Here is a 13,693-nt window from a genome sequence, read left to right on the forward strand (position 1 = left end):
CTTTGAAGTTTTAATTTAGCTTTTTCTTTGTTTCTTTTACTAATTGTATTTAGGCTATTTCATGTATTATTATTCTGTAAATTTCTGTCGCTTTGCATAACTAGGCATCTTGTAGTGATGTATTAAATAATACTTTGCTTTAACTTGATTATTAGGTAGTATATATTTAAGCATGCTCATTACTGTCAAACTGTTTAATAATTGGAATAAGAGGAAAATAACATAAGTTGGTCTTTAGTGAATCGGCTTGGCAAAACTGATTAAGTTCACTAGCTATGAAGGTTTTAATATTGTCAACATTAGGTTAATCGTGAACATGTAGCTAAATTTAGTTAAAGCATGAATTTAAATTAATTTCGCGAATTAGGCATTATGGCATGATTTGAGTTCAAACAAGACGAGTTAATGTTTAAATGTAATAAACTTTCGAATATGAATTAGTAATTAAGATTGATTCTAGTTTCAAATAGTTGTAAATAATTAATTCCAACGGTTCAAGTCATCTAACAATGCGAGTTTAATCTAGTTATAGGATAATTAGTTTCTTTTGAATATATTATTTGTTGATTCCGTATTTTATTTATAATTTCAATTTTAGTAGTATTTCTTTCCGTTAACATTTGTCTTAATCTAGCATTTAATATGTTACGCTTTTTTTTAAGCATGTAATTAATTAGGATTTTTTCTCTTTTATTTTAGAGACGAATTTAATAGAAATGTAGTCACTTTAGGATATCCTTAAAATAAATGAGGCGTGCTTCGCCAAAATAAATACAATCTTGCGGGGCTCTCAATAATTATTTGTTTTAAAATACTTAGATTTCGGGATAGATCGTTTAGCAAATTTCACGACCCTACCCAAAATAATAACAACGCGTTAGTCTTTAGGCGCGTATTTAATAATGTTATTTTCCTAAACTCGGGTGCACATTTATGTGACCCAAATGCAAATCTCAACGGAGTCGAAGTGTGTCGACGACCACGGGTACATTGACTGTGACGTGGTTTGAGATATATTTTCACGAGGTTGCAATTCTCGATAAAAATAATAATAATGATAAAAGCGGTTAAAAGTTAAAATTCGCACATATGTTCAACATGTATTATATCAGATAATCAAGCCGAATATGACAGTTGAGCGACCGTGCTAGAACCACGGAACTCGGGAATGCCTAACACCTTCTCCCGGGTTAACAGAATTCCTTATCCGAATTTCTGGTGCGCAGACTGTTAAACAGAGTCAATATTTTCCTCGATTCGGGATTCAACCGGTGACTTGGGACACCATAAATCTCCCAAGTGGCGACTCTGAAATAAATAAATAAATCCCGTTTCGATTGTCCTTTAATTGGAAAAAACTCCCTTCCGCGCCCCTTTGCGGGCGGCGCGGGCGAAAAAGGAGGTGTGACAACTCTGGCGACTCTGCTGGGGACTTGACCCAGAACCACTGGTTCAGGGTTAGAAATTCGAGCTTAGAATAATTGTTGTATTTGGCTTTATCGTGTGATTGAGCCTAAATGTGCAAAATGATGCTTTTTACCACTTTGATATTATTTGAACTGTACATATAAACTGTGTCGAAACCTTCTCTTCTCACCTCCGGGGATGTGCTTACTGGTTGAGACTCCCTATTCTGTTAGTGTCATACCCTGAAATAAAAGAGGCTCAGAAAGTTTCTAAGCCGGCTGGCCTTTTGGTTCCCGGAAAGGAGCTCCTTCCCCAACTCGAGTTGTCCGCTCGGGTACACTGTCTAGAACATATACCCAGGTTGAAGCTAGAATAACTTGACTTCATGTCGAATCCTTAGTAGGAACGTTTATTTGCATCATGTTGCATTTGGCTTAGGGGACTGAATATCTGCTGGGGAAGTAACCCAGAATCTCTGGTTCAGGGTTCAAGAATTCGAGCTTAGAATAATTGTTATTATTTGGCTTCATTTATCATCTGATTTTATTACATGTTTCAGCCTAAATGTGCAAAATGTTACTCTTACCGCTTTGATATTATCTAAACTGTATATATAAACTGTTACGAAATACCTCTCTTCTCTCTCTTGAGGAGTGCACACTGGTCGTGACTTCTTTCTGTTAGTGTCCTATCCCAAAATAGAACGAGGATTCGGAGGAGTTGCAAAATCGGATGATCTTTTGGTTACCGGTACGCAGTTCCCATCCTCGACTCGAGTTGTCCGCTTGGGTAAGCCAGGTCTAGAATAAACCTTTGACTTAGGGGACTCAACACAGGGGTTGGGTCCGTCTAGGACAAGCAACCTGAAATGAAAAAAGACCATCCTGCTGCATCCTGTTTGTTTCGCACATTTATTTGCTTCAGATCTGCATGCTGACCGACTTCTGAAATCGGGAATTTTTGAAAAAAAATTGTGAAAAATAAATAGCAGTGTAGGGAGATAACTCCTTATTTTTAGAAAAATAAAACCAATGTCCAAGTAGTGTCAAAACCCTGCCGAAATTTTGAAAAAAAAATTGTCTTTTTTTTAGTTTGATTTATTTGTAAAAAAAAAGTCTTGTTTACCAGTTTAGTTTATGTTGGGCTAACTACGCCTGTTTGATTCTCACAGGGCGTGAGATACGTAAGCAACCCTCATCGGGTCCAACCTTCCCTTTTGCAATAATAGCCGTAAAAAAATGTGTCAAAAAACTTTAATTTTAGACATAAATAAATCGGGTGATGACCGTTTTTGTCAAAAATAGCCGAATGTTCCCAAAAGGGATGCTGGAAGGCTGACTTTGTACAAACGGCCACCTTTGGTCATTTTTTTAGATTTTGGCCGGTTGGCCCGCACAGCCGTGAAATCTTCGTCCCTGAGGCGTTGAAAGGTCGTGTTTGAAATATCGGGTCTTCTATTTTGAAAAACAATAAAAAGAGTCATAAATAAGTCGGGTGATGTTGTTTTTGTCAAAAATAGCCGAATGTTCCCGAAAGGGACGCCGGAAGGCTGACTTTGTATAAACAACCACCTTGGGTCATTTTTTAGGATTTTGGCCGGTTAGCTAACGCAGCCTTAAAATCTTTATCCCCGAGACGCTGAAAGGCCGTGTTTGCAACACCAGGTCTTTTATTTTAATTTCAAAAAAAAAAAACAAAGAGTCAGCGGTCAGGTGAATACCATTTGGATTTTTGGTCAAAATAAGCCGAGCCAGCTTCGGCAGTGTCTTAAACCGTTCTTGCCGAGATAGCCTTAGAGTATCTTTCAGTTATCGAAAGGCTATTTTCGTAAAAGAACGGACAAGTTTGTAAAGTGTCATAAAATAATCCTCCCCGGCCTCAAAATTCATGTGAAATTTGGAAGGGGCCACGTTTGCAAAAATAACTGTTTGGTTGCATTTGTCAAACAGGGAAAGGAAGCTGGCCATTTGTTTTTGAGTTTGTAAATCTTTTGATTAGAATATGTGGGTTGTTTGATTTTCGAGTTTGTAGGTCATCTTTAAATCTTTGAAACCCAGTTTATTTTATTATGAAAATTGAAAATTCCAAAAAAAAATGTTTCATTGTTGGTACCTTTCACTTAGTCCGAACTACGCAAGGTCTGATTCATGCGGGGTCATGATACGTAGGCAATCTCCATAAGATTCGACCATAACAAAAAAAATGAAAAAAAAATGAAAAGAAAAATAAAAAAAAATCAAAAAAAAAAATGAAAAATGAAAAAAAAAGAAGAAAAAAATGGGAAAAAGATGTTGTTAATAATGAGGACCGACTGAGTCCATTCTAACCTGTTTTGTTTTGAATCGCAAAGAAAGTTAAGGTGGTTGGTTTGTGGTAAGCCGGAAACACAAGATCCAGGAAAACCTGATTGTAATCCAAGACAATGACACCCAGAATATCACGCAGAATCCTTTACCTGCACATCATGATGCACACTTTGTGGGGATGAGGCCTGATGATAGGGAGCACTCGAATCCTATTGGGAACTTGTTGACTAAGGTTGATGATATTGAAGTTGGTAATGGTCTTGGCAATATTGATGCGAAGCTCAGTGGCTAAGATGCCAGGTTTGATAAGTGGGAGGGCGCTCCGTTCCTTGGTTAGCAAGAGAGAAGCTTTTGGTGGCTTATTTTGTTGTCATTTCTATTGTCCGGATTATTCTTAGGGTTGTAATCCGGATATTGTCTTGTGTCAAACTTTTTTATCTTTCAATTTTTGTCATAGCGGTTTGTTTAGTTTTGTCCAGGTTGTTTCGGGATTTTATTCTGGTTTGTTTTTGTTTGTTTTGTTATTCAAACCATTTCACCGTTAGTCTAATACAAAATTCGGTCTTTTATTATTTCCAGTCATCTTTTTGTTTAGTTCTTTTATCATTTTGTTCAGCGCCAATTCTAGTAACATGACATGCGCACACAATTTGGGCCTAATCTTAAAAGTTAATCGTAAAACCATTGAGAGGTGATCGGAACATTTAAAGGAAATAAGAACAGCTTGAGATTATTTGAAGCCCGAGCAATGTGAAACTAAGGCGAGTAAAACATAAAGAAAAAAAAGGAAAAAAAAACCCATCAGAGCAAGTTAGCCATATTGCCAAAAGGTCCGTTCATGGTAACGAAAGTAAGAGTATTGCCCAACGGTACTTTTAAAAAAAATGACAAATGAAAAGGCGAGTGTGTGGGCATGGTTATCAAGTCCGGCACAATTAGAAGATGTGGCGAATGTTTAATTGTGTTGTTTGTGCTTGGCATGTTTTGAAGATTGGAATGACGAAGGCATTTTATTCTGCTATCTAAACACTTTATCCTTCGTTAACCCTTTTGAGCCTTATTGGTTTTCTTTTGTACCCCTTGTTCGGAATCAGTAGCAAAGACTAGAAAACATAAGCATGGAAGATAAAGAAAAAAAAAGAAAACAACAGAAACAACAAAACAACAAAAGAGAAAGGAGAAATGAGAAAAAGAAAAAGAAAAAGAAAAAGAAAAAGAAAAAGAAAAAGAAAAGAAAATAATAAATAAATGAAAAAAAGGAATTGGGAACTACGTTTGACCTAATTCCTCAAAGAGGATACGTAGGCGCCTCACGGATCGGTCATAGTGTGCATAGTGTGCATAGTGTAACATAGTGTAAAAAATAAAAATCCCCAAGCAAGAAACTGGGGCAGAAGTTGTGTTTGATGTAAAGAGATCCGGTTCCAAAGGTTGTAAATTTTGAACCCAAATCAATTTGTTTTGAGCCTTTAAAAAACCCTTTTTTAGCCTATCCAAAATCCTACATTATAGTCCAAAGAAAGACCTTCTGATCAGTCTTCAAAAAATGTCAAGTTAGATAAATGAGAGTCTTACCGGTGAACACTATGATCTCCAGCAGAAAAGACTCTGATCCCAGCAGAAAAGAAATGTGAGAGAGTCTAGCGGTAACACCCCAATCCCTAGCTGGAAAGTGATACAAATAAGAGAGTCTTATCGGTGAAAATCTTCACGGGCATCATAAGGCGATGAAAGCTAAGAGAAAAACAAAAATGAGAGAGGTTTGACAGTGAAAACCCTTCGGGCACTACAAGTCGAATAAAGATTGAGAATCATATGGAAATCACCAGACGAAAGTTGTGAAAGACGATTAACGACGGAGGATAGGCCATATGTGCATGTCATAACCATTAGAGTTGGTATCCGCATTTGATAGGTTTTTATTTTATAGTTTCCTCATTAGAGAGTCATCTCGTTCCTTTGTCTTTTATTCTATTCCTTTTTATTTTTCTCCTTTCATAGAAAAATTCCCCAATAGAGTCTGTTTGGTCAGAACAAGTGAGAAATGACTTCAAAATCTGCCATCAGCTTTCCAATTAGGCAAGACGATATCTGACTAGTACATCCAAGTGGTATAGTCAGCAAGGAACAAGCGCGAGGCCAGTGTCAAGAAAGATATCCCCAGCAAGAGGGAATTGACAAAAGGATGGACGAGTGTCAAGAGGGATATCCTCGCCGAAATGAAAGGTTATAGACCTCAAGGCCAAGACCCATGGACAAATCAAGAAAGAACAACGCGGAGAGCAATGGGCATGATTTGGGAAATTCATATGAGACTAAAAGGTCGGAGAAATGCTAGCTATGCAACAAAAGAAGAGGGATATCCCCAGCAGAAAAGGTTGTTTTCAGTGACACGAATAAACAAAGAAAGTGGTTTATCAGCAAAACATTGCAAAATCGTCAAGGGGAATCAGCTGTCATGGAAAAGATACATGGTCAGATGGAAAACAACGTTGAGAGGTTGGTGAATAAGGAATCGACAATAAGGTCGGAAGTTATCAAGTTTTAAGATAGCCGAACGACGCAAAACAGGTCAAGTCGTTCTAAGACCAGCAGAAATATCATCCCCAGCAAATAATATCATCCCCAACAAGTTTTGATAGTGTAATGGAACGCAGAGCAGGGAAGGAAAAAGGGAAAAGCCATCCCCAGTAGGAGTATCACAACCAACCACCACATTCGAATCTTAAAGGAAATGGCATTGATGGCGAAAAGGCATGCCATAAAGAAGATTATCAAACTGGGGCAAAAAAATTTCTGGAAGTCAGGTATCCACATGGGAAAGAAGAAAGATAACACCAGTCTTAAGGGAAGTGAGTTTTGAACCAGTGTTATCCCTAACAGTGTTGAAAGAAAGAAAATAACAAGTTTTAATGAAAGGAGTTGTACCCCTAGCGGATAGAACAAAGAGATGAAACTGGTGTTTAGAAAAAACAAAAGCCATTATCATCCCCAGCAGCTTCCAGAAGAATGAAGCATCGATTTAAAGGAATAAAATTCCCCCAGCAGCGTTATCCTCAACAACGTTATCCCGAGATGATAACACTTTTATCTCCAGCAGTGTTGAGAGAAAAAAAAATTGAAGGAGGGGAAGAAAGGAGACTCCCCCAGTGGTGTTATCCCCGGCAGGTAAGTAAGTAATTCCCCAACAACATTATCCCCAACAGTCTCGTGAGAAGACAACACGAGCTTTTAAAGGAGGAAGCCATCCCCAGCAAGGCCACAAATCGGCCACCATTTTAATACTGATAAATTTTTCTTTGCTTGAGAGTTGAAACAGGAACAAAGCAGCGCAAGGGAAAAAGAAAAGAAAAGAAAAGAAGAAATTACAAAGGTCAGGAGCCCCCCTGAAGAACAGAATGGCGATTTATTTTCAAAGTTTTGAAGTTGGGAGCCCTCCCATATAACAGAGGAATAGATTCCAGTCTTTAAATTTCCAGTTTTGAAGTTGGGAGCCCGCCCATATAACAGAGGAATACATTTCAGTCTTTAAATTTCAAGTTTTGAAGTTGGGAGCCCACCCATATAACAGAGGAATACATTTCAGTCTTTAAATTTCCAGTTTTGAAGTTGGGAGCCCGCCCATATAACAGAGGAATACATTTCAGACTTTAAATTTCCAGTTTTGAAGTTGGGAGCCCGCCCATATAACAGAGGAATACATTTCAGTCTTTAAATTTCAAGTTTTGAAGTTGGGAGCCCGCCCATATAACAGAGGAATACATTTCAGTCTTTAAATTTCAAGTTTTGAAGTTAGGAGCCCGTCCATATAACAGAGGAATACATTTCAGTCTTTAAATTTCAAGTTTTGAATTTAGGAGCCCGCCCATATAACAGAGGAATACATTTCAGTCTTTAAATTTCAAGTTTTGAAGGTGGGAGCCCGCCCATATAACAGAGGAATACATTTCAGTCTTTAAATTTCAAGTTTTTAAGTTAGGAGCCCGCCCATATAATAGAGGAATACATTTCAGTCTTTAAATTTCAAGTTTTGAAGTTGGGAGACCGCCCATATAACAGAGGAATACATTTCAGTCTTTAAATTTCAAGTGTTGAAGTTGGGAGCCCGCCCATATAACAGAGGAATACATTTCAGTCTTTACATTTTAAGTTGAAGAATTTGGGAGCCCGCCCATATAATAGAGGAATACATTTCAAGTCAGTGAAGTAGAGGAATACAACCGAAATCCCCATCAGGAAACAACAAGAATCCCCAGCAGAGGAAGGAAGTCCAAGACTCGATGGAAAAATAATATGAAGCTCCCGAAAAGGAAATTAGCAGTTCGAGATCAGCAGTCATGGGAGAATACAAGACAAATCGGAAGTAAAGAAATACCAGAGGAGTCACCGAGACCTCAAAGCAACAAGAGACACAAGAGCATGATCTAGTCTAGCTTCTTGTTTTCTTTTAGCCTAGTGTAATAAGGAGGTCGGCAAGCAGTAATAACAACATGCAACAGCAGTAACATTGCAGTCCCATGGTAGTCCCAGCTACCAAAACTTCCCGAACTACATTAACCTGATTCCCTTCTAGCCAGGGATATGTAGGAAACCTTTGAAGCAAAGGTTCGGTTAAATCTTTTTCAAAAAATGCTTCACACGGGGTACTTGGATGGGCAAAAATCGCTCACTTTATCTTTGCACGAAAACTCTTCGCATTTTCGGACAAAGAGGGGAAGCTGTAAGCACGTGATTTTTTCCTATATGAGAATTACTCCCAAAAATTCAAATAAAACAATTTTTCTTTTGTGTGCAATTTTGAGGATTTTGGGCATTTTTGGATAATTATTTGTATTTGTGTATGCATGTTTATTTGTAAAATTAATAATAACAAATACAAAAATATGTCGCATTTGCATTTAGGATTTAATTCTACAATTAGGAGCAATTAAGTTTGTTTTAAAAAAGAACAAAAAATCATAAAAATAATGTACGTTGCATTTTTAGCATTTAATGTCCAAATTGTGTGGTTTTATCGTAATTGCTATTTAATTGTGTGTTAATTATTATTAAGAGTTAATTTGCACTTTTATAAATTAATTTAGTTCTATAGGATAATTTAGGATTTTTAGAATGTAGTTTAGTTTAAGAAAAAAATAAAAGAAGAAAAAAAAAAAGCAATAAAAGAAGAAGAAAATCGGATTGGGCCACATTTTAATTTAAATCAACCATGGCCCAAACCAAACCCCCACTGGGTCGACCCGACCCGGTCCGCCCTATAACCAAACAAGTTACCCCCCCCTCCCATTTTTCATTTTTCATTTCCCCAAACCCTAAAACAAACCACCCGCCCCCCTGCTGCGTCGTCTTCTTCGTAACACCCCATCCCCGTCGTCCCCAAACAAACCCTCCCATGGCTACCTTCATCTCCTTCTTCATCGTCCTCCAGCTGACCACCAACACCCAACCTCCCGTCCTCATCTTCTCCAAGCGACCACCCCCATGGCTGCTTCCTCCATCTTTGTCGGAACAACCAAGCGACGAACGCCATGGCCGCTGCTTCTTCTTCTTCGTCAGCGTCACCAGCTGCCCCTCCTTATTTTCCATCGAGCAGCAACAGCTCCAAGCCACAACTGCTTCACCCCTCGTCCTAAACGACCCCTCCATCTCCAGCTCCCATGGCTGCCCTTCTGCATCTTCTTCGTCCCCATCATCAGGGTTGCTGCTGCTTCATCCGTCGTCGTCCAGCTAACGACTAGCAACTCACGACCAGTCGTCTTCAACACCCTCACGACCAGCAGCTCACCCAACTCCATCTCCAGTCAGTCGCAACACCAACCAACACACATGCAAAACAGTTTTAAGCTGAGGTTGGTTTGAGGTCTTCACCGTCCGTCGAGGTTCCGTTCGAATCCGTGTCTGTTAGTCAAGCGTCGAAACAGTGTTGTGAACGAAAATGTGTTTCATCGGAAATTCAACATTGTTCGACGTCGGATCGTTAGCATAAAGGTCAGACATAGTTCGTTCACGGATTTTTGTTGCTTTGTCTTTGGTTTCGCTTTAATATGTGGTTTCATATTTGAACATTTTCGCATGATATTCCTACTGCATATTCATTGAAATTGTGTGTGTGTGCGTTTTGGACGACTTTCCTACTGTTTTGAGTTCGATTGATGCTCAAGTTAGTGATTGAAATCTACTCTTTTGTTCCGTTAAGTTTGTTCGGATATGAATCTGACTCTGTTGATTATTCATGAACGTTGTCGATTAGGGGTTTGTTTGGCAAGTTTATTATGCAGAGTTTGATTATTAGTTGTCAATTGTCAGGTTTGATTTGGTTATAGCTGCTGTAATTTGATTAATTAGGTGAATTGGTTATAGCTGATATTATTTTGGTACAGATTGAAAGGGATGGGGGTAGAATGGTAAATTGCAGTATTTTCAGGGGTAGAATGGTAATTTCTGTAGTTTCAGGGGCATTTTCGGGATTTTAAGTTTTAAAAAATAATAATTAATTTGAGTGTTCTGTCCACTAAGTACGAATAATATTAAATTAATACATAAAATAATACGTAGTGGGGGACAAGACATAATGGTGGGGAAGTAATACATTATTTAATATAGTGGGGGACAAAGCATGCGGCAGTGGGGAATAATGGAATTAAATAAAGAAAAGATATGAATTAGTGGGAACTAATATATTTGTTTAGTATAGTGGGGGACAAAACATTAGGTAGTGGGATTCAAAAGGGGGATGGGTAGAAGATGGTGATATTTAATTTAAATGCTTCAAGTTTGGCTATAAATAAAGGGGGGGATTGGCTGGGAGAGGGGAAGAATTCCAAAAATATTGAGAGAGAATAGGGGAATTTTCTGAATATTAAGAAAGATTGGGGATTTTTCGGAACAGAAAAAAACATTCTGAAAATCTAAAGAGAGAGTAGTATACACCCGATATACACTCTGGATACACTGGATATACAGAGGGAGAATTCATTTTGAAAAGAAAAAAAATTCGAAAAGGAATCTAAAAAAAGGGGTTGATTTTTGACATCAGAAATTCAGAGTTTAGGAGTGAAAGCTGAGTTTTTTTTTTTACAAAAAAAGGAGTTCAATAAGTTGAGAGTTAAAAACTGAAAAGTGAGGTCTTCTTTACTACTGAAAATCAGAATCAGTTTGTTTCCGTTTAATTGAGGTTTATAAGTGGTTTCTTGAGTTGTTATTCCTGGTCTGCATTGGTTTGTATTGATACTGTTTCACTGAGTGTGCTGGAATCGTGTTGGTTTTCAAATCTGTCACTGGGTGTTCCGTTTGCTGGTTGTTGCTGGTTGTTGTTGTTGTTGTGTTACATACTACTTTGCTGACCTTCTTCTTCTTGTATTGGTAATATCAGGTACACAACTGTAACTTTGGCATATTGTAAGCTGAAATGTGAAAGCATGAATACATATGAAGAATGGAACTTTGAAGTTTTAATTTAGCTTTTTCTTTGTTTCTTTTACTAATTGTATTTAGGCTATTTCATGTATTATTATTCTATAAATTTTTGTCGCTTTGCATAACTAGGCATCTTGTAGTGATGTATTAAATAATACTTTTCTTTAACTTGATTATTAGGTAGTATATATTTAAGCATGCTCATTACTGTCAAATTGTTTAATAATTGGAATAAGAGGAAAATAACATAAGTTGGTCTTTAGTGAATCGGCTTGGCAAAACTGATTGGTTCACTAGCTATGAAGGTTTTAATATTTTCAACATTAGGTTAATCGTGAACATGTAGCTAAATTTAGTTAAAGCATGAATTTAAATTAATTTCGCGAATTAGGCATTATGGCATGATTTGAATTCAAACAAGACGAGTTAACGTTTAAATTTAATAAACTTAAAAATATGGATTAGTAATTAAGATTGATTCTAGTTTCAAATAGTTGTAAATAATTAATTCCAACGGTTCAAGTCATCTAACAATGCGAGTTTAATCTAGTTACAGGATAATTAGTTTCTTTTGAATATATTATTTGTCGATTCTGTATTTTATTTATAATTTCAATTTTAGAAGTATTTCTTTTCGTTAACATTTGTCTTAATCTAGCATTTAATATGTTACACTTTTTTAAGCATGTAATTAATTAGGATTTTTTCTCTTTTATTTTAGAGACGAATTTAATAGAAATGTAGTCACTTTAGGATATCCTTAAAATAAATGAGGCGTGCTTCGCCAAAATAAATACAAAATTGCGGGGCCCTCAATAATTATTTATTTTAAAATACTTAGATTCCGGGACGGGCTGTTTAGCAAATTTCACGGCCCTACCCAAAATAATAACAACGCGTTAGTCTTTAGGCGCGTATTTAATAATGTTATTTTCCTAAACTCGGGTGCACATTTATGTGACCCAAATCCAAATCTCAACGGAGTCGAAGTGTGTCGACGACCACGGGTACATTGACTGTGACGTGGTTTGAGATATATTTTCACAAGGTTGCAATTCTCGATAAATAATAATAATAATGATAAAAGCGGTTAAAAGTTAAAATTCGCACATATGTTCAACATGTATTATATCAGATAATCAAGCCGAATATGAAAGTTGAGCGACCGTGCTAGAACCACGGAACTCGGGAATGCCTAACACCTTCTCCCGGGTTAACAGAATTCCTTATCCGAATTTCTGGTGCGCAGACTGTTAAACAGAGTCAATATTTTCCTCGATTCGGGATTCAACCGGTGACTTGGGACACCATAAATCTCCCAAGTGGCGACTCTGAAATAAATAAATAAATCCCGTTTCGATTGTCCTTTAATTGGAAAAAACTCCCTTCCGCTCCCCTTTGCAGGCGAAAAAGGAGGTGTGACAGGTACCTGAGTATTCAAGTTAGAGTTAACTTGAAGTTATTGCAATAGTTAGAGGTTGGCTGCCACAACGAGATTAGAGGTAATCCTTAGGTTTACAAATAGTTTTATAAATGTTGTTTTGGCTCAGTGATTTAGTGAAGTGATTAGAGAAAATCCTATTGAGTAGTAAGTTGTGATTTTTTTTACCTTTTGAGCCGAGTGTTTTTCACGTAAAAATACTTATGTTCTTTACTTTCTGCATTTATTATTTCGCAACAGTATAATAAGGAACACATAGAAGAACCAGGTCCTTCTATTATCCGTGCACACAAAAATTGGACACCACACAAATTACCCCCTCTTGTATGGCATTGAAGTATAAAACATCAATTGGTATCAGAGCGGGTTATCCTTGAAGAGGCTTACACCTTAGGAGAAGATCAACATGAGTGTACCACCTGGAAACTAGAAAGGGTAATCCACTGCTAGGCCAGCACTCTTTAGTGGACATTACTAATCTTGGTGGAAAAATAGGACGAGAGATCACATTATAGGAGATGACTACGAGCTATGGGACATTTTCAACGATGGTCCATTGGCTACCTTGAAGAAAAATGTTGAAAGAGTAGATGTGCCAAAGACAAGAGCTGATTCCACTGCTGAAAACTTGAGAAAGTGGGAGAAGAATACTAAAGCCAAGAAATGGCTTGTTTGTGGACTTGGTCCAGATGAGTACAGCAGAATCCAAGGTTGTATCACTGCTAAGAAAATATGGGACACACTACAAGTGGCTCATGAAGGAACACCTCAGGTGAAGAGATCCAGAGGAACTCTGCTATACTCTCAATTTGAGAGTTTTGCTATGAAGGAAGGAGAAACCATTCTAGAGATGTAAACAAGGTTCACTACACTGACAAATGAACTGAAATCTCTTGGAAGGATTATTCCTGAAGAAGGAAGGATTGAAAAGATATTGACTAGAGTTTTGCCTATCACATGGGAGAGCAAAATTAATGCCATCCAGGAATCAAAGAATATTGCCACTCTCTCACTGGATGAATTGATTGGGAGTCTTAAGGATTATTCTTGAAGAAGAAAGGGTTGAAAAGATATTGACTAGAGTTTTACCTATCATATGGTAGATCAAAATCACTATCATCCA

General features: G+C 37.4%; 1 protein-coding gene across 1 annotated transcript; it reads left to right on the forward strand.

Annotated features, from left to right (window-relative positions):
• Positions 1-9,648: 9,648 nt before the first annotated feature.
• On the forward strand, positions 9,649-13,426 carry LOC138885649 (uncharacterized). Its single transcript, XM_070166621.1, has 2 exons — positions 9,649-9,689; positions 13,066-13,426. Exons 1-2 carry the CDS (start codon positions 9,649-9,651, stop codon positions 13,424-13,426), a joined length of 402 nt encoding a protein of 133 aa, XP_070022722.1.
• Positions 13,427-13,693: the final 267 nt, after the last annotated feature.

This window comes from Nicotiana sylvestris, chromosome 2 (genome assembly GCF_000393655.2).
Source record: "Nicotiana sylvestris chromosome 2, ASM39365v2, whole genome shotgun sequence".
Classification (NCBI taxonomy): Eukaryota; Viridiplantae; Streptophyta; class Magnoliopsida; order Solanales; family Solanaceae; genus Nicotiana; species Nicotiana sylvestris.